At 41.5% G+C, this 21,584-nt stretch overlaps 1 protein-coding gene across 7 annotated transcripts in view; it reads left to right on the top strand.

Moving 5' to 3' along the window:
• The window catches only part of nlk2 (nemo-like kinase, type 2), an 86,311-nt gene that overhangs the window by 22,594 nt on the left and 42,133 nt on the right, over nt 1-21,584 (top strand). For 4 of the 7 annotated variants that reach the window (XM_085915692.1, XM_085915691.1, XM_085915698.1 and 1 more), the window contains 3 exons: nt 615-813; nt 5,693-5,786; nt 6,231-12,438. In XM_085915692.1, coding sequence (XP_085771818.1) covers nt 615-813; nt 5,693-5,786; nt 6,231-6,429 — 492 coding nt within the window. In that variant the 3' untranslated portion in view covers nt 6,430-12,438. The other 3 variants (XM_085915694.1, XM_085915695.1, XM_085915696.1) reach the window with 3 other exon arrangements.

Raw genomic sequence — 21,584 nt, 5'->3', positions numbered from 1 at the left:
AATAATAATGTGAATGGCTCATTAAATCAGTTATGATTCTTTTTAGCAACCTGCCATTAATTGGATAACTGAGATTCTAGAAATAATAACAAAACACGCACCGAACCCCTGAGATGCATTCATTTATCAGACTAAAAACACATGCAGGGCCCTTCTCCCTCAGGGCTAACTCTAGATAACCCCAAACCAATCCCTGATTCTCCATGGCAACAATGTCTTATGTCTATCATAGTGACAATGGGTGGATGGAACAGAAACTGTTACAACAGGTAATGCAGAGAAGCTTCTTTTTATAAACAAGAACCATACCCACACTTTATTTACAGTCTAGAGTCAAGAGAAATAAATGTTGTGATAGTGTCTTTTCATTTGTCATGCCACATTTTTATTTTATGCAATTCCAATACTTTGTAGTCTTAAAAGTGCTAGTAATGACAAGTTGTTGCTGTCAAGCAACAACTTGTCATTACTAGCACTGGCAATTTTACTAGCAATAGCAATTTTAAATTAGACTGGAAGGTATGCTATCAAAATAACCTTCTTGAGTGATACATTATACCTGAAACGTATTATGACATACATAATTTCAAGTAACCTGCCTATGTGGTCCTCAGTCGAAGCGGATTTCAGCAAAGGATGCCCTGGCTCACCCGTACCTGGATGAAGGTCGATTACGCTACCACACATGCATGTGTAAATGCTGCTACACGACATCCTCTGGCCGCATTTACACAAGTGACTTTGAGCCTCTCACCAACCCCAAGTTTGATGATAGCTTTGAGAAGAATCTAAGTTCTGTGAGACAAGTCAAAGGTAAGTTGAAGACCGCTGCACTTTTTATATAACTTTTGATTGAGTGTAGAGTGGACCAGAGCTGGACTGGAATAATTGATGCTTGATTATAATTGCCTTTATAAATATTTTAAAGTTTAAAATTTTAAACCATACCTATACCACACAATATGACTCCAAAACACTTTAATAGCAGTTTAAATGCTTATAAGCGTTTTCAAACATTGCTCTACCCCTATAAATGTAGTACAATAACGCTACACAATGCATAGTACACCTACATACTACACGTCAACAATTATGATTATATTGAATTACTGAGACATAAAACCATGAACAATGACTGCATAGTAAATTAGAGGAGTTATATCAATGGTGCTGATGCTCTCATGCCTTTCCTGCTCCACTCCTGCTCTGTGCTGATGGGAAAGTCCGCTGCTTCATAGGCCAGTGGCTCGGCTGCATGTCGGTGTTTTAACCAATGGATCTACGCAGTGACATCACAAACTGGCTGTCGTATATGCTTCGCAATGTTGAATGATGATCGATGGTAGACACACATTGTAGTTGCATATAACGCTCAAGTTGTAACCTTCAAGTCTCAAGTTCCATGTTACAGTAGGTGTGGGGTTATGGAGACTCATGCAAGTTGAATCAAGTCATTACTTGGTTCAAACAAGTCGCAAGTCAAGTAATATAATTTTGACCACAACATAATGTAGTAGTGATGATGAAATATTTTCTTCACTGATTATAACACAAAAAGTACATTTATGCCTCAAAAACTCGAAGGGATCCTTATTTACAGCGAAAAATTTATATTTTCTCAACTAATTTGATAACTTAATTATTTTTCATGTACATGTAATAACTATAGTGCCATGTGTAAAGAGTTTTGATTTGTCAATGTTCAGTCATTTTTAATTAGTGGTTCTCAACCTTGTTGGAGGTACTGAACCCCACCAGTTTCATGTGGGCATTCACCGAACCACTCTTTAGTGAAAAATAAAAATACTTTCAAATTCAAGACATGTTTTTTACTGGTGCACAAAAGGAGGCATGCATGAACATCACCTTGTTCAAAGAACATAGCCAACACAATGAATGAACTCACAACAAATTACATACTTGCAAATCAGTGTGACGTCTGCCGTTGCCTTTGCGAGACCAGTTCAGATATGCGTCATCATGAATTTACACAATAAATAAGGTGTTTGAACCTCCGCAGCGAACTTCTACCGAACTCCTAGGGTTCGATCAAACCCAGGTTCAGAACCACCGTTTTGAATCTTATCAATTTCATTAGTGTGCAAAAAAAATAAGCTATCACATCAACATTGTTTTTTATTTAATGGTAGGTCTCGTGATATCTTATTATATCACCTCACCTCACAAAGCAGGATGTTGACATGTCTTGCCCCCATCTTTCTGCTACGGCTCCCCAAAGGGTACAAGCATAGCAAATTGCTTGCAATGTATGTTCTCTCTGTGCGTACAGTTTAAATTTAGGTCATTGCATTCTACAAACAGGATTCGGTTGAAGTTGGGAAATTGTGTAAAATGTAAATGAAAACTAAATACGATATGAAAAACCTTCTCAGCCCATATTCAATTGAATACACTCCAAAGACAGAATATTTAATGTTCAAACTGATCAACTGAATTGTTTTTGCCAAATAATAATTAACTTAGAATTTCATGACTGCAACATGTCCAGTAGAAGTTGGGAATGGTGGCAAAAAATACTGAGAAAGCTGAGAAAAGCTCATCAAACACCTATTTCAAACATCCCACATGTGATCAGGCTAATTGGGAACAGGTGGGTACCATGATTGGGTATAAAAGGAGCCTCCCCAAACATGCTCAGTTATTCACAAGCAAGGATGGGGCGAGGTTCACTACTTTGTCCACAACTGCGTGAGAAAATGGTTGAACAGTTTAAAAACATTTCTAAAAGCATGATTGCAAGGAATTTAGGGACTTCAACATCTACGGTCCATAATATTATCAAAAGGTTCAGAGAATCTGGTGAAATCACTGCACGCAAGCACCACGGCCGGAAACCAAGACTGAATGAACGTGACCTTCGATCTCTCAATGCCTTAAAAACCGACATGAGTGTGTAAAGGATATCACTAAATGGGATCAGGAAAACTTAAGAAAACCACTGTCAGTAAATACAGTTCGTCACTACATTAGTGAGTGCGGGTTAAAATTCTACCATGCAAAGCAAAAGCCGTTTATGAACAACATCCCGAAACGCTGCCGGGTTCTCTGGGCCCGAGCTCATGTCAAATGGACTGATACACAATGGAAAAGTGTTTTGTGGTTTGATGAGTCCACCTTTCAAATTATTTTTGGAAACACTGGACGTCCTGTCCTCCGGACCAAAGAGGAAGCGGACCATCCGGACTGTTATCAACGCAAAGTTCAAAAGCCAGCATCTGTGATGGTATGGGGGTGGGGTGCATCAGTTCCCATGTGAAGGCAACATAAATGCTGAAAAGTACATACAGATTTTGGAGAAACATATGCTGTCATCCAAGCGACGTCTTTTTCATGGACGCCCCTGCTTATTTCAGCAAGATAATGCCAAGCCACATTTTGCACATGTTACAACAGCGTGGCTTCGAAGTAAAAGAGTCCAGGTTCTCCCGCCGGCTTGCAATCCAGCCCTGTCTCCCATTGAAAATGTGTGGCGCATTATGAAGTGTAAAATATGACAGGAAAGACCCTGAACTGTTGAACAACTGAAGCGGTTCATCAAGCAAGAATGGGAAGGAATTCCACATCAGAAGCTAAGAGAATTAGTCTCCTCTCTTCCAAAATGTTTGAGTGTTATTAAAAGGAAAGGTGATGTAACGAAGTGGTAAACATGCCCTTTTCCAACTTCTATTGCACGTGTTGTAGCCATGAAATTCTAAGTTAATTATTATTTGAAAAATAAAATAAGGTTTCTGTGTTTGAGCATTAAATATGTTGTCTTTGTAGTGTATTCAATTGAATATAGGATGAAAAGGATTTCCAAATCATTGTATTTTGTTTTTATTTACGTTTTACACAATTTCCCAACTTCAACCGAATCCGGTTTGTATTACCTTAATTTTTGGACTATAAGTCGCTCCGGAGTACAAGTCGTACCAGCCATAAAATGCACAATAAAGTGAAAAAAAACATATACGTATAAGTCGCACCAGAGTATAAATAGCACTTTTGGGGTAAATTTATTTGACAAAATCCAACACCAAAAACAATGGTAATCGGCTCTTTATTTAACAAAACAAGAGTTCAACGAGCCAACAACTACTGAACTTCCAGCCACGGAGGTGGAAGAGAGCTCCGTAGAGTATGACCGGGTGTGCGTAAAAGCCATGTCCGAGCCCCATCCACCGTCCCCGGACAGCCACCCGGCCGAGCGCCGGCCCCCGACTTCCATCCACAGAGGTGAAAGAGAGCTCCCGTCGAGAAGGACCGGGTCCGTAAAAGCCATAATAGTTTTTCAAACCTTCTGTGTCACTCCAAATCATTGCAGTTCAAATGACAGTAATCCCTTGCTACATCACGGTTCGTTTATCGCGGTTTCACTACATTGCGGATTTTTGAATTTTGAAAATGTGTGTGTATAAGTCGCCCTACCCACCCAAACTAAGAAAAAAAACGCGACTTATCGTCCGAAAATTACGGTATATCCCAGATGTCACTAAATAATCCACACAATTAAAACAATGTTAAAAATAATATAGCTGACCTCCATTTTCATTAAACACATCACTAGCTAATCATGCATGCGTGTGAGATTCCACATTTGACGTGAAAGATGCAGCGCCGGATGGTCTTTTGATGTCACAAAAGACACTTTGGAGAAATAATAGACCAGAACGTGTGGGAGACAGCCCCTTGTCTTCACTCACTACATACGCATTGCTGTAATTAATATCTCCTGCCAACTCATCCGCATGAAGATGAGGGCGCTGCTTTCGTCTGGTGTCTCACTGACTTAAATAACGGCCATGGACTCAGCTCAAATTATGTATATAAGATCCACAATTCTGCCGCCTGCGCTGGGAATGGCAGACAGTTAACTCATTCAGTGCCATCGACGGCTATAGACAGAGATATTAACTGGGTTGGCAGTGAATGAGTTAAGAGAAACCACAGTCAAGCTTTAATGTCACCTGCTAAGTCATCTTTCCAACTGTAAATCACTCCTTGTCTTGGAAATGTTCACGGCACATGCTCGCTTGCATGGATGTACTGCACATACGGGCTGAGCAAAACTGTACAATGAAATGGCAGTGCCACCATGTTTGCTGTTTCTGGTTTCACCTCTGGCAATTTTTTTCTTTGCGTTGTAGAATTAGTTTAATTTGTTTCCTCTTCATTATCCAATCTGTGTTCATTGTTCAGCAATAAATTACACACATTATGTCTCATTGGAACCATCGTGTGTTGAAAATCTTGCCATAAAAGTGAAATATATCAATATGTATGAATCTGTATTCTTCAGTTCATATGCATTTTTCTTAACTAATTACTACCAATCAAACCAGACATGTAACGTCAAAAAAGCCCTCTTTTCAAAACTACGTTCTCTAAAAATTAAATAACTTGAGTGTAAATGAATTGCACTACTGTATTTAGAAAAATGCTCATTTATATTATCTTTGCATGAGTGCCTGCAAGTTCGAATTGATCTAAAACCGTTAGAGCAATAATAAATTTTGAAATATGAATGAGTTTAAGTGTGAATTTGACTTACCTTTTCTGCATTCGTGTTTTATATGGAGTAATGCTCCTTGATGCCAGTTAGGCTCAAAAGACAAGACTTGTCCCTTCACCATTTTTGACAAAAAGTGCCTGAGATTCTTAATTTCTGTGTTTCTGTTTCCCCCTTCCACAGAGATCATCCATCAGTTCATTTTGGAACAGCAAAAGGGGAGTCGGGTACCATTGTGCATCAACCCTCAGTCGGCTGCTTTCAAGAGCTTTATCAGGTGAGACGCTAGAATGATCATTCTGATAGTTCAGCATCAGTAGTTCTCATCTAAACCTGCTAGTCAGCATAGAAACAATTTCAAAGATGGTTTTGGGAAAGTCACTTATTTATGATATAAGTAGGGATGTCCCCATCATTAGAGGTGCACATTCCGACACCTGACGTGAGGTCCCTCAATCCGTCACTGACAGATAACAATGTTGCTGACGAATGACGAGAAATTAAAGGTAATTGACGGTCTAAGCATTAATGGAAGTGGGTTTTCTTCCGTCACTGGATTTGTCACCAACTGACCCTCTCAGTCTGTCACTGACTGACTCCAGTTTCACTGATGACTGACGGAAATTGTTTTGTTTGCGTGTATGAATACATGCAGAGGTTTCTTTGAGCCACCTGCAGTGATGATGGGCTTACATTACATTACACTATTGCCCATTCCTAGGTCCTCGCTTCTCTGTTTACATGCAGAGATTCCATCAAAAAGGGAGGAGTTGACAAAGGAGCAGGGACAAGAAAGAAAGTTTGGGCATAACTTACCTAATGAACCAATGGAAATGGTCTTGAGTTGTTGGCAGCTGTATGCAGCTGTCAATATGCGGAAGTTGGCACCTCAAACCCCAACATTATATCACTTGACATGAAGAGACATGACATAGAGAGCTTTTTAAATCTTCCTTTTTAACTTTTGTTACTAACCGGAAGTAAATAATCAGCCAAATCGTCTGTAATAGTCACCTCCAATGTCGACGTTCGATTGAGACCTCTGTGGAAGATGTCACGTCATTGACGTGTCACAAATGCATTGTTTGCGTGTTGGAATTATTACTATCACCACAAATGTCTGAATTGCAATTTTGTAGCGCTAGTGTTACATTCGATTGATTAGCATGACACAATTCTACAGTTTTTGTTTGAATCTAATCTTTTATGTATGTGTTGTTGTTGTTTTTTTAAATTGACCTTTATGGGTATGGTTTTCTATTAAAGTTTGTTAAAAAAAATTAAAAATTAGTTCTGGTTATATATGCCAGATTAGCCAACAGAGTCAGAGTGCAAAAGACGACATAATGTCATGTTATGGACCTATGTATTGGTTTCAAAGTGCACACGATGGTTTTTTTTTTCAATGTTTGAGTATTTTCAATGCTTTTATTCAACGTTTGAGTCAAAGAAATGATTGTAAACGTTGAATGTAAATACTGTGGAATATCTTTGTTTTAGTTTCCAGTACGAGGTGGTTCTTTACTAGAATAAATACACCACTTGTGGTGCAACTGCGCATGCTGTATGTAGTAAGAAGAAGGAGGAGATATTTCGGTCCAAAATTAGTGGTGATGAACTGTGAGTTTGCGATGATGGAAGTTGGTGAAAGTAACAATGACCAACTGACAATGTCCATGACACATTATAATAATAATAATAATAATAAATTATATTTATAACGCACTTTATATTCGGAGGAATCTCAAAGTGCTACATGGCAAGTAAAAACAAGAATAAAAAGCAAGGACAAGTATAAAACAACTGGACGACAACCAGGATATAAAAACAGGAATCACAGAAATGCCAAATTAAAGAAGTGAGTTTTAAGTCCGGTTTTGAAAGAGTCCGTGGATTGGGGTGCTCTAAGGTGGTCGGGGAGGGAGTTCCACAGTGTGGGGGCTGCATGGCAGAAGGCCCGGTCGCCCATGGTACGCAGCTTGGTGTTGGGGATATGGAGAAGGTGAGAATTGGATGAGCGGAGGTTTCGGGTGGCAGATTTGGGGGCAAGGAGTTCTTTGAGGTATGGGGGAGCATGTCCGAGGATGCACTGGTGAGTGAGGAGGGCGATCTTATAATTTATTCGGAATTTGATGGGGAGCCAGTGCAGAGAACGGAGGATGGGTGTGATGTGGTCGCTTTTCCGCACCCTCATCAGGATCCTAGCAGCGCAGTTTTGAATGTACTGGAGCCTCTGGAGGCTCTTGCTAGGGATCCCGATGAGGAGTGCGTTACAGTAGTCTAGCCTGGAGGAGACAAAGGCGTGGACAAGTTTCTCAGCATCTGTCAGGGTAAGTGTGGGGCGGAGTTTGGAAATGTTCCTGAGGTGGAAGAAGGAGGTTTTGCAGATGTGTTTTATGTGTGACTCTAGGTTGAGTTGAGAGTCCAGTATCACACCCAGGTCGGTGACAGTGGCTGAGAGGGGGATTGTGTGACCGGCGAATGAGATGCTTGTGATTGGGCAGGTATGGATCTGATGGGAAGTGCCAAATAACATCGCTTGGGTTTTATCGCTGTTGACTTGTAGGAAGCTGAGATTCATCCACGCCTTTATCTCCTCCAGACACAGTGAGAGGATGGATGAGGGATGAGGGTGAGGCTGGGTTGCAGAGGGTGGGGGGTTGAGTTTGAGGTATAGCTGGGTGTCGTCCGCGTAACAATGATATGAGATGCCGAACTTCCTGATTATATTGCCAAGGGGTAGCATGTAGAAAATGAAGAGGGTAGGACCGAGTACAGATCCCTGGGGGACACCGGAGGTGACTGTGTGTGTGTCTGATTTTTTTCCTCCCAGGGAAACGTACTCGGTTCGGTTCGAGAGGTAGGACTGAAGCCAGGTTAGAGCAGTGCCAGAGAATCCAGTGGAGTGAAGTTGGTTAAGGAGGATGTTGTGGTGGACAGTGTCAAATGCAGCAGACAGATCCAACAAAATGAGGAGTGACGAGGAGCCTGCATCGGCAGCCATGAGAAGGTCGTTGGTGACCCTAACAAGGGCTGTTTCGGTGCTGTGGCCAGAGCGAAAACCGGATTGAAATTTCTCAGCGATGTTATTGCGGGTGAGATGGGCGTGAAGTTGGGCTGCTACCACTTTTTCCAGAACCTTGGAGAGAAATGGGAGGTTTGATATTGGCCTGTAGTTGGCAAGGTTGTCCGGGTCAAGCGAGAGTTTTTTGAGCAGGGGGGTAATAATGGCTGTCTTCAATGCAGGGGGTACAGAGCCAGACTGGAGTGAGAGGTTGATGACATTGGTTATTAGGGGACTGATAGCTGAGATTTGATGTTTAATGAGGGCTGTGGGGAAAGGGTCCAGGGCACATGTGGAGGGTTTCATCTTTTTGATGATGTCCTCTACCTCCGACTGCAAAATAGGGGAGAAACAGCGGAGAGGCTGGACTGACCCAGGTGGAAGGAAGGGGAGTGGAGGTGAAGTGGAGGGGCCAGAAGAGGAGAGGAGCTGGGTGCGAATGTTGTCAACCTTAGCGGTAAAGAAGGTCATGAAGTTATTGCACACTACCTCTGAGGATTCCGTTGGAGTGGTGGGTTGGGGTTTGAGAAAGTGGTTGATGGTTGAAAATAGCTGTTTTGAGTTTCCAGGGGTATTGTTTATGATGTTGGAGTAGAACTGGGCACGTGCAATCCCAAGGGCTTTTGAGTAGGCCTTCTGATGTTCTTTATAGGCCTGTTTGTGCACGGTCAGACCTGAGGCATTGAGACGACGCTCCAGGATGCGTCCAGTTGACTTCATCAGCCGCAGCTCACTGGTGTACCAGGGGGCTGAGCGTGAAAAAGTGACTGTTTTGTTTTTTATGGGGGCGTGGATACCTAGAAGTTTGGCCAAAGAGTTATTGTAATGATCCACTGCCTTGCTGACTGATGGAAAGGTCGCGGAGGAGGAGGAGAGAAGCAGGAGGTCCTGTGCTAAAGTGTCTTGGTTGATGTATTTGAAATTTCTGAAAGAGATTTGCCGCTTGGGTTTGGAGAGGGGGCGTGGGAAAGGCAGTTCCATTTGAATAAGTTTGTGGTCAGACACACCAACCTCGTGAACTTGTAGGTTGCTTATGGCCGATGAGGAAATGACAAGGTCAAGTGTATGCCCTTTGTCATGGGTGGGGACATTTACATGTTGAGTGAGGTGTAAACAGTCCAATAGTTGCAACAGGTCAGAGGCAGGGGGGCGGGAGGGGGTGTCGACATGGATGTTAACATCACCTAATATGATTAAATTAGAGGAAGTGGAGGTACAGAGGGTAGTGAGTAGATCGTATAGTTCTGGAATGAAAGCGGAGTTTGGTTTAGGAGGGCGGTAAATAAGTAAAACTGTGACAGGATATGGAGGTTTACATTTGAATGCAAGGGATTCGAATGAGGAGTGATCAGGTAGAGAGAGGGGGGACAGCTTTAGATCAAGACGATGGAATACAGCAAGGCCACCGCCACGGCCAGTGCTGCGGGGTTTAGTTATGTATTTATAACCAGAGGGACAGGCTTCGTTGAGGAATTGATAGACATCCGGTGGTTGCCAGGTCTCAGTCAGGCACATTATGTCTAAGCCTTTGTCCAGGATGAGGTTGTGAATAAATGATGATTTATGGGTGAGTGCTTGGATGTTGAGGAGATCCATTTTGATTGTGGATGTGGGGCTGCGTTTAGGTAGGGGGCGAAGAAGAGAGAAATCCACTCCACGTCTTCTGTTCCACATGAAGTGCAGTCCACTGTGTGTTGGAGTGAAATTCTGTTCGTTTTGTCCTGGCCACCCCGGGGCTGCTCCGTGTTGAAATCCGTTCCGTGCCAGAGAGATATCCATTCCGTGTTTTCCCGGCAACCCGGTGTCTGTCTTGAGTCGGAGCCCGCTCCGTGTAAGAGTGGACTCCACACCATGTTTTTCAGGCCACCTGGAGTACTGCAGCCCCGCTTGGTTGCTACAATAAGATCCAAGTGTGCCGGGTCTCTGATGACGTGTTGGACATGCGACGGGATATCGGGCGGTGGAGGAGCAGATGGATGGAATACCGTTATGGGCAGGTTGGGAGAAAACAAAGTTACGATGGGTACTTCTGTGGATGTAACGAGGTCTGCGGAGAAGTCCGAGTTCTTTGATGACTGAGACACACCCTGGAATGGTGTGATTACTCAGCTCCAGCAAGCGGGGGATGGAGTAAGTTAATATAGTGCCGGTTGGAGAAAGCTGAACTTGCGTGTTAGCCATTTGCTAGGCTAATGGCTAAAAAATAAATAAATAAAACACTAAAAACACTAAAAATAAACTAATTCTGGTGGAGAATTAAATAAAACACTAAAAACACTAAAAATAAACTAATTCTGGTGGAGAAGCGGCGAACAATCAGCGCCAGCGTCCTCTCCGACATTAGGTCGGCTTGAAATAATGACAGACTGACGGACTGGCTCTTGAATTGTGGTGACAAACAGTTATTAACGATGATGATCTGATGATGACACATTTGGTTGGCTTGACATAATGACGGACCGACGATGACTGGTGAGTGACCCCACCGCTGGCGCACCCATCTGTTGATACCTCATCAATTCATTAAGAATAAAAAAACAGTGCATCCAAATTGTCTTATTGGGATCATGCATAATCCAAATAATATATCATAATCCAATATGAATTTGACTCATTTCCTCACTCGCAGTGGGATATAATTCATGCCATAGCTCCCCTCAACGATTAGTTCTTTATTTTCTGTAATGCAATTAAAAAAACAAAAATGTTATACATTCTGGATTCATTACAAATCAACTGAAATATTGCAAGCCTTTTATTATTTTAATATTGCTGATTATGGCATACATCTTAAGAAAACTCAAATATCCTATCTCAAAATATTAGAATATTATGGATAAAGTATACTCACTCGTAGGGTATTCAACTAATCACTTGAATCGTCTAATTAACGAGTAACACCTGCAAGGGTTTCCTGAGCCTTGAAAACCACTCAGCCTGGTTCAGTAAAGTAAATCACAAGTATGGAGAAGACTGTTGATCTGACTGCTGTCCAGAGGACCATCATTGACACCCTCCATCAGGAGGGTAAGACACAAAAAGAAATTTCTCAAAGAGCAAGCTGTTCACAGAGTGCAGTTTCAAAGCACATCCTCAAAAAGTCTGTTGGAAGGGGGCAATATGGCTGCACAACCAAGAGAGATGACCACAGCCTTAACAGCATTGTGAAGAAGAGTCGCTTCCAGAATTTCGGGGAGCTTCAATGACAGTGGACTGAAGCTAGAGTCCAGGTATCAAAAGCCACTGTTCACAGACGTATCCGGGAAATGGGCTACAATAGCCATATTCCCATGATCAAGCCGCTTCTGAACTCAAGACAACGGAAGAAGCGTCTAATTTGGGCTATGGAAAAGAAGCACTGGACAGTTGCAGAGTGGTCCAAAGTCCTCTTTTCAGATGAAAGCAAGTTTTGTATTTCATTTGGAAGTCAAGGCGCCAGAGTCTGGAGAAAGGCTGAAGAGGAGCAAAATCCAAGTTGCTTGAAATCCAGTGTGAAGTTTCCACAGTCAGCGATGGTTTGAGGAGTCATGTCAGCTGCTGGTGTTGGTCCACTGTGTTTCATCAAGTCCAGAGTAAATGCAGCTGTGTACCAAGAGATTTTAGAGCACTACATGCTTCCGTCTGCAAAAAAGCTCTATGGAGATGATGATTTAATTTTCCAGCATGATCTGGCACCTGCCCACAGTGCCAAAACCACCAGTAAATAGTGTATTGATCATGGCATTACTGTCCTCGATTGGCCTGCCAATTCCCCTGACCTGAACCCCATAGAAAATGTATGGGGTATTGTAAAGAAGAAGCTAAAAGGCACTAGACCCAACAATACAAATGAGCTAAAGGCCGCTATTGAAGCATCCTGGGCATCCATAGCACCTCAGCAATGCCGTAGGCTGATTGCCTCCATGCTACGCCACATTGATGCAGTAATCCGTGCAAAAGGATTCCCAGTCAATTACTGAGTGCATTAATGGACATTTTCAAATGTTTGAATTTTGTTTTGGTGTTATAAATCTTTTTTATTTACTCTGTCTGAGGAAATATTCAAATGTAGGATTTTTGAGTTTTCTTAAGCTGTAAGCCATAATCAGCAATATTAAAATAATAAAAGGCTTGCAATATTTCATGTCTGTATGTAATGAATCCAGAATGTATGACATTTTAGTTTTTTTAATTGCATTACAGAAAATAAAGAACTTTATCACAATATTCTAATTTTCTGAGACAGTCCTATACATGTTGGATGTTTTTAACCCAAAAAGTGTTAATAATGTCATTTAAAATTACAAAAGGGCTGATTTTCACTAAGGTAAGCTGTAAAGAAAATGGAATTAAACCTGCCACATCTGATTTTCTCTGTCAGGTTAAAAGCATCTCTCTTCTTGAAATATGTGGTATTGAAGCAATTTCCCTGGCTCACAACCAAAGCCAGCATACAGTATGTCTTGAAGGAATATATACTTGTGCGTTCACCCACTTCTTGCTTGCCATCTCAGTTCCACAGTGGCACAGCCTTCAGAAATGCCTCCTTCTCCACTGGTGTGGGAATAGCTACTGTTGTGACTGCGGTCATCTTTGCCAACTGTGAAGATGCTAAAATGGAATCATGAAAGCAGTGTCTTCTGTGCTGGGTAGCATTTCACTGGGAAGAAAAATGGAAGAAAAAAAATCCACCAACTACTGTTTATATGGTTGTATTAGAATGTTGCAAATGTAGGAAAAAATACTCTGTAGATCAAACCAGAATGTGGTAAATGTCATGTATAATTCACTAGATTTAACACCACACTTATCCAGAATGAAGTAAATTTGTTTCAATGTATAGATTTTTAAAAATGATTTGTAATTTAAAAATGTACTTTTCATAAGATTTGCTGCTGACTTGACTTTCTCCCTGTGACAAGGTTTGTACTGTTACAACTGTCTTTCCATCTGCACTCAGTTACCAAATTGGCATGAAACTCCACCTAATATTCAGACAATCGATTGTAGCTGCATCATCAGATTTTTAGGAACTTTTAAGTTCCCTTGTTTTTATACAACGATGTTCCTGAGTATGTTAGTACATGGAAGTGATACTTGTAACAGGTCTTTCTTTGGTCCTGTACGCCTCCACAAATTTAAAACCTGTTGTAACGATTGTTTACCAAAGACGATGAGACATACACACACGCCGAAACATTATGATTGTGGGTCAAACGAGTCTGTTGTTGCATATCAGGCCAATTTTAAAATGAGTATACATACAAAAAAACTGTCCACTCATGAATCACACTATTTGTATTGGTTTGAGAGCAAATTTTGATTAAGGAAATATCAAATTTATATCCCAAAGAGACTACCATCCAGGAATGTAATTATTTTGAAATACTATGTGAAGTTATACACTCAAATTGTATGCATGTTGTGCATGCAATTTAAGAGAAGATATATGCAAACAAATGTTGTCAGAGGCACCTACAATTATTTATACCATTTTTGATTGGTTACCCACGATCACACCAAGTCAGACAGCAATGAAAAAACTGCTTACTGCAAGTTCTTCAATGGGCGAGACGATTTCATTCGGAGTTCACATTTCTAATGAGGTTAGCATGCCAGCGTGCTATATATGTTTTGTGAGTTTCAAATGACATGTTCAGCTAAGGCCACACATGTCACATGAAGAACAAAATTGGAAATGATTAAGAAATAGGTTTGGTAAGCGAAATGGCTCATATATGCAAATATATATAGTTATAAAAAAATGTTAAAATAACATTTTCAATTTTAAGTTAGACGGGTAAAAATAGCTACTGTTCTGTGTCAGTTCATCTCGTGTGCACCTTCGATTTAAAGTATCATAATCTCACTTAAAAGGAGCACATTACAAGCTCAAAGAGAGCAAAAAGAAAAATCTACCGTAATTTTCGGACTATAAGTCGCTCCGGAGTACAAGTTGCACCAGCCATATAATGCACAATAAAGTGAAAAAAAAACATATATAAGTTGCACCGGAGTACAAGTCGCACTTTTGGGGCAAATTTATTTGTCAAAACCCAACACCAAAAACAGATATGAACCAGCAACAACAGGCTAAACGATACGGTATGCTAACGTGACATATACACAAACGAGGAGCTGAGAACGGGCCTGACGTAACATTCAAAGTTCTTCAAGTAAGTATTACATAAATAACACGTTTATCAAACCATCTGTGTCACTCCAATTCATTAAATCCATCGATCGTGCTTTATGTAAACAATACCGCGTATGCGCCGCATATGCTCACGCCGGACCCGTTGTAAGTTGCATCTCTAATTATTCCACAGACCCATATAACGATATATAAAGTATATTTCAAATAACTATCATATACAATATTGTCAAACCATCTGTCACTCCAAATCATTAAATCCATTGATCAAATTCCTCGTTTTTTATGTCAACAATGCCGCGCTACAGAGATCCAGTATATAACTATATTGTAGCGTTAACAAAGTACCAGGAAAGATGTGGGTTTATATAACAACAATATTATCAAACCATCTGTGTCACTCCAAATCATTAAATCCATCGATCAAATTCCTCCTCCTTCATGTCAACAACGCTGCGCGCGCGCACACTGCACAGATCTAGTATATAACTATATTGTAGCATTAACAAAGTACCAGGAAAGACGTGGGTTTGGTAAACAGCTCTTTATTTAACAAAACAAGAGTTCAACAAGCCAACAACTACTGAACTTCCAGCCACGGAGGTGGAAGAGAGCTCCGTAGAGTATGACCGGGCGTGCGTAAAAGCCATGTCTGAGCCCCATCCACCGTCCCCGGACAGCCACCCGGCCAAGCGCCGGCCCCCGACTTTCATCCACGGAGGTGAAAGAAAGATCCCGTCGAGAAGGACCGGGCGTGCGTAAAAGCCATAACAGTTTTTCAAACCTTCTGTGTCACTCCAAATCATTAAATCCTTCAAACTGATGCCGATAGTACGTGGGGCCCTTCATCATCTTCTTCATCCCGTGAGCGCGGCACGGGTGACGTCACTTGCAGTTCAAATGACAGTAATCCCTTGCTACATCGCAGTTCGTTTATCGCAGTTTCACTACATTGCAGCGTTTTTAATTTTGAAAATTTGTGAAAAAAAATCACATAAGTCGCTCCTGAGTATAAGTCGCCCCCCCCTGCCCCCATCCAAACTATGACGAAAAACGCAACTTATAGTCCGAAAATTACGGTACTAGTGATAAGATCATTTTAGCTCAGATGATGGTTCTCCAAATAAAAGGGAGTCCCACAAAAGAACTTCAGAGAACTTTAAGTATGGAAATAACGGAAGCTGAGATTACAGCTGGCAAGATCCAGTCTTCCTTTGTAAACTGCCTATTTGAAACCATTTCTTCTATGCTTGTTGCTCTGAGGTCCGTGTGGACAAATGGAGACTTGTCACCAAAAAGTAAATGAACCGAGCAAGAAAGCAGTCAAACCAGCAATAGCATTCTCTCAAGGTTGTAATTAGCGTACTTGACTAAATTGCCATGTACTTTGACTAGCTCTCTTTATTTATTCATGAATTGTCTTTAAAGAGCATAGACAGGAACTAAGTAGCATATTATTTTGTTTGTAAATGGTAATGACATGAGGTTTCTGCCCTCCTTGTACACTGTATTCAGAAAAAATAGCTTTGAAGTAAATTATTTAATATATTTTTAGAATTATTTTCTATCCTGTTCTTGTCCTAAGGCATGCGCTCTCCTCACACGTCAAAAATATGGTTTTGTATATTGTGTAATAGAGAAGCTAATATACACACCAACTTCAAATGTACCACTGTATAGAAATTGTATTAGCCTGCACATTTCTAAGGCTGTGAAGTTAATTTTATTTTTAAACCTTGCATACAAATGTATATATATTTTTTTCTTTTTACCCTGCAACTAGTAAATCTAGAGGACCAACTATGCTGTCCAGTGGAGTACACAGTAATGTTAGCTGTATGATGTGTGTACAGCAAATTTGTAGATAAATATAGGGAGAAGCGTTGTTTTGTTATTAATGTTCATTCTGTCATTGCAGCAACACTGCGTGAATATGTATATAAAAGATTCACCATCGTGTTGGTCTCTACCTCTTGAGCTCTCTAACTTGGTTTTGTTTACCTCCAAATGTTCATGGAGATGAGTCAAAAACGCTTGAATGTCCATTCAAGCTTTTATACGGAAATTATTAAAGCTACGTCCCCTGCCCCCACTATCACTTATGTTCTACTAAACATTGAACTCCAAATTTGACTCATCAAATGTGTGTTGTTGTTTTCTAGCATTTCCCATCAGTAGCCAAGGGTTATCCGACTGTTAGCAAATTTTATAATCATAATAACAATAGGACATTAACGTTTGGCAAGGAAGAGTTACTTCTTAACCCTTAATGGTGGTGTATTCAAAGCCCAAATTCACGGATATAAATGGAGACCATTCTTCAGACTCATCAGTGTTTGTCAATTTTTGTCAAATTCTGCTTTATAATTTTTCTTTCCATTAGTATTATTTTTTGTATTCCTACAGTACAGGTTTTTTTTTACGTTAAAAATGTTGCAAAAAATATTTTAGGAAAATTTCGGGGCTTTGGAGCATCATCATTATTCAATCATTATTGTTAGGGATGTTCCGACTCTCTTGTTTTTGCAAGAACCACAACGGGAGACGGTATGCCTTTTTAAACACTTGCAAGTGGAGAGTCATTCGTCGCTGTGCATACAGCGATCATCGAATGAGGTCTGACTCGGGCCTCTTGCAAGAGCCTTTTTATTGAGAGACACAGGGTGGGGTGTGAGTGGGCAGGATGGGGGTGAAACACCTGGCCTCTGATCACATCATAGCAGGGGTTGTTTTACGATGTTGAGTAGACAGAACAACTTTGATTGCGTCTTCTACAGTTGGTCAATCAGTGCAAAAGATCTTAGCACTTTGTTCTACTACTTTGTTAAGACAGGACAATCTTAGGTTAATTATTACAGATTACATCCCAACATAATAATATGATCAACCTAATCTATTCAACCCTAACATCTCCCTCCTGTTTATCATATGATGTTGTCAAGAAAAACAATTACAAAAACACAGAAACAGCATATCATTGTACCCATCACTTGCGAAGCATTTTCGATGGCCAAATCATTAAGTTTCTGTAAGACATGTACGGCTAAACAGCATCATCGCAATCTACGTAGATCAATTTTAGTGTGTGAGTGAAAAACCTGCGGCAAGATGATATAATGCTGGAAAAGTCTCACACGGTCCCTCTGCCTTAGGCGACCAGAATGTTACCAATAACAACAGTCAAGACAAAAATTGCTCGTGATTGTTCAACCGTCGGGGGCTTGGCACGCCCACTGTTGGAGGGTGAGCACAATTCTCACCCCCTTTGCAGCACTGCTTCGTCGGGGGAGAACCTGGAAATGTCTGCCGCGCGGTTGTCGTCTTCAGTCTTCAGTGGCCAGGGTAGACTACCTGGCCACCAAGGGGAAAGAGGATTATTCTGCCTCTATTTGAACTGGGGGCGGGGACGCTGTCGATGGTGGATCTGCTTCCTTGCTGGAACCGTCGTGTTGCAATCATCAAGTCCAGAACCATCCTGTTTTGCGAGACCATTTGGTCAATAGCCTGAATCGCTCTGTTTTGTCCATCACTGACCCCAGACAGGATCATGAGAGTCATAGGTCACAACAGCCCTGCGTCGACGTCCAGAAGAGTTGCGTGCTGTCGTCAGCTGATGATGTTGTATCCTGTAGGTGTGGTCTGTCACCCACACTGGTGCACACACTCCTGTCCAGTTGGCGGGCAGCATCGGACAACCTTTTTGATCACAAAGCCACCAGCCATTCTGTATGAAGTAGGTTCTGTTTGATGGCGCAGCCATATCGGTGGGAGATCCCTCACCACTCGAAATGGCTCTCTTATCCTGACACTCAGCGGTGATGTCCAAAGCTCCCATCCAGTTTCCTCCTGGAGAGCAGTCGTCGTTGATGCATTTGTGGGTCTCGTTTCTTTGGATGTAACGTGTAGTTCACTCCAGCTGGTCTCTCTGTGTAGGTCACTTGTGGCAATGTTCGTCCTTTAACAGTCACATTGAGATTTGTCCAGAAAAGCTGATCACAGATACCGTCTGCAAGTCCAGGGCGGAAAGGGTCGGCATCATTGACTGTGACAGCATGGTGTTGATATCCAATTCCTCCCATGGATGCCATACATTTTGCTTCAGGGACATTCATTGCTCTGGCCTCCAAGTGAACTTGCGTGGAGGAAGGGGGGAGTTTGGAACACACATAGCATCCCTCCTGTGTGTGAGAACTTCACATATCGGTACCAAGCGTTGGGGTCGTATGGGTTTCTGGGGTCCCATGACCAGTCCTCGAAATTCTCATGTGACCATCTTCTTCCACGAATGACACTGTCCATTGGTCCATTCAGATGAGCCCACAAACCATAGCACACTCCAACCACAGCGCAGCATAGAATCCACCTGGCATATGGAATTCCGTTGCTACTAGGATGGCAGAGACACCGGGACATCTCCTCGCCTAGCGGAGTGGGGATCGCTGGATTCTTCACCAACATTGAGACGCTCCACCCTAACCGATGAAACCCCTTTGAAGTCGGACTTCCCCACCATTCCGAATGAGGGGTCCAGCACTCTCTGCAACTTGCAGTGGCTGAGGTGAATCCAGCTGGGCCGTTCAGCAATCTTTACTGCAGTGGGAGTAGTCAGCAAGACTTGGAATGGTCCCTCCCACCGCGGGCTGGCCCAGTTCTTTCTTTTGATGACCTTGATGTAGACCCAGTCTCCTGGCTTGATGAGGTTGTCAACCTGTGGGGAAGGAAGACCAGGCGGCAGTAAATTTGCATTTAACACATCTTTCATTTTGAGCGTTCTGATCATGTAATCTGCCAAGGTCTGTTCTACATCTGCTTTTTGCAAATCTGCAGGGAACACAGGTAGTCTATATGGTCTCCCATGTATAATTTCAAAAGGCGTTAGCCCTTCTAAAGTGCTTTTGATAGTAGCGTTTGCTCGTTCAACCAGGCCTGCACTGGATGGGTGCCACTGTTAAGGCATCTACTCGTTTAGGTGGAACTATTTCAACCCATTTGGAAAATGCATCAATCATCACTAGGCAGTATTTGTGAGGTCCACTTTGTGTGAGTTCGATAAAATCCATGTGCATGATTTGGAATGGATAAGACGGTTTTGGAAATGAGCCTCTCTTAGGTCTCATGTTCCCTTGTGGATTATTTTTCACACAAACAGGACATGCTTTACAAAAAATGTTTTAAGTAAGCATCTAAACCAAAGGTAGTGAATTGACCTCATCCCTCCTGTCGACACATGGCAAGGCCCATGTGTCGCAATTGCTGCTGCCATAAAAAGTGTTTAGAAGCGTGTGTGGGTCAGGCACATTAGGTGCTGCTTCATTTACTACTCGGAAATCTTGTATCATTCGCCAATCAATTTTATTGGCCTTTTGGACTGGAAAAACAGGAGTCTTGCAAGGAGAATCCAAGCACTTCCTAAAGATTCCTCCTGACAAAAGACCATTTATGACAGGGGCTGTCCCATTTATTGCCGCTTGGTTTAAAGGAGATTCTCTGATCCCGGTTAGATTTGGATGTTAAGTCCTGTAGCAAATGGTTCCTTTGATCAGTCAAACAAATGTTGATGAGCCAGGGAAGCGCATAAGCGCGTGCCCTTCAAAACACCACTTCCTCATAGCTTCGTTAGTAATTAGAAACAACTTTTTCTTTGGGTTTTTTGTTTTTGTTTTCTTAGCATTTAACTTGCACAAATCACTCTTTCGTCAAAGTTGCTCTACTAATCTCCCATAGTAGTCTCGAACAACCTCAACTATTCAACCTAGATTTTCCTTTCATTCAGGAAATCATTCATCCCTGCTCATTTGCATCTCACACACAGTCACCGAAGAGGAGTCTTTTCATCACATTGGTCTCAAGTTATCCAAGTCCTCCACACAACATTCATATACTATTCTCAACACAATCCCTTTTTGTAATTATTCCTAATGTTCCCGATAGAACAATTCACCAATCCCAAAAAAACTCAAGACACACAAAAAAAACAGCTTGCGAATTAATCAGATTTCTTTTTTCAAATTTAGTTTTGCAATGTGTGCGATCCACAATTTTGCTTCATCCAATTCCAGAAAACATGTTTTCTCTGTCTGTCGAATTTGTCATCAGGGTGAGACACTAATGAGCACTAGTGTAAACCAGTTTTCTGTCTACAAACAGATTTCTTTCTTTTCCTCTCTTTTTAATTTTTATTTTTTTTAATTTTTATTCTTCAAAATTGTTTCTGTTTTCCGGTGCAAATTGGATATACCACAGTCTTAACAAATTTCTTTGTACACAGGCAAAGCCAATTTTATCAGTTTAACAAATATGCACACACATGTACAGCTCTCAGTGCGAGGGGGGGGACCTGGCATCAATGATTCGTCACAAGCTGGCCATTTCTTGCGGTCGATCATGAAGCTGGTCCCACCCACACACGCGAGGACAGCACATTCTAATTTTTCTATTTATCTTTTAGAAACAAGTTGTATTTCTTTACCACTTGATTTGCAAATTTTAACTTCAGAGTGCACACATAATTTGACCCCTCGTCATTTGTCGTTGGGCATACAATCAGCATTGTCATACGTCCTGTATGTACAGGAGTTCTAATAACCTAAAAGAATGACATGTTTTGCTGTCGTATGGGGAAGGCTTCAGGTCTTTAAATTAGGATACCTGATTTGCATAGGAGCGGAAGCTCCTTTTGCCCCTCTGCTTGAGCCGCGCCTTGAGCTGCGGCCTTGCGTCTGCGCACTGGGGCCTTATTGTGTTCTGGTCTGACAAACACTTGTGACCTCATCACTTTTCATCTTTATATATATATATTTTTTTCCCTTTTTTTTACAATTTTGACTTTTCTTTTTTTGAGGATCCTCAATGCAGGATTAAATTGACCGTTCAACAAC

Source organism: Syngnathus leptorhynchus, chromosome 7 (genome assembly GCF_054491065.1).
Source record: "Syngnathus leptorhynchus isolate UIUO chromosome 7, UIUO_Slep, whole genome shotgun sequence".
Classification (NCBI taxonomy): Eukaryota; Metazoa; Chordata; class Actinopteri; order Syngnathiformes; family Syngnathidae; genus Syngnathus; species Syngnathus leptorhynchus.
The sequence above is the reverse complement of the archived record's forward strand: the minus strand, read 5'-3'. Positions and strand labels throughout refer to the sequence as shown.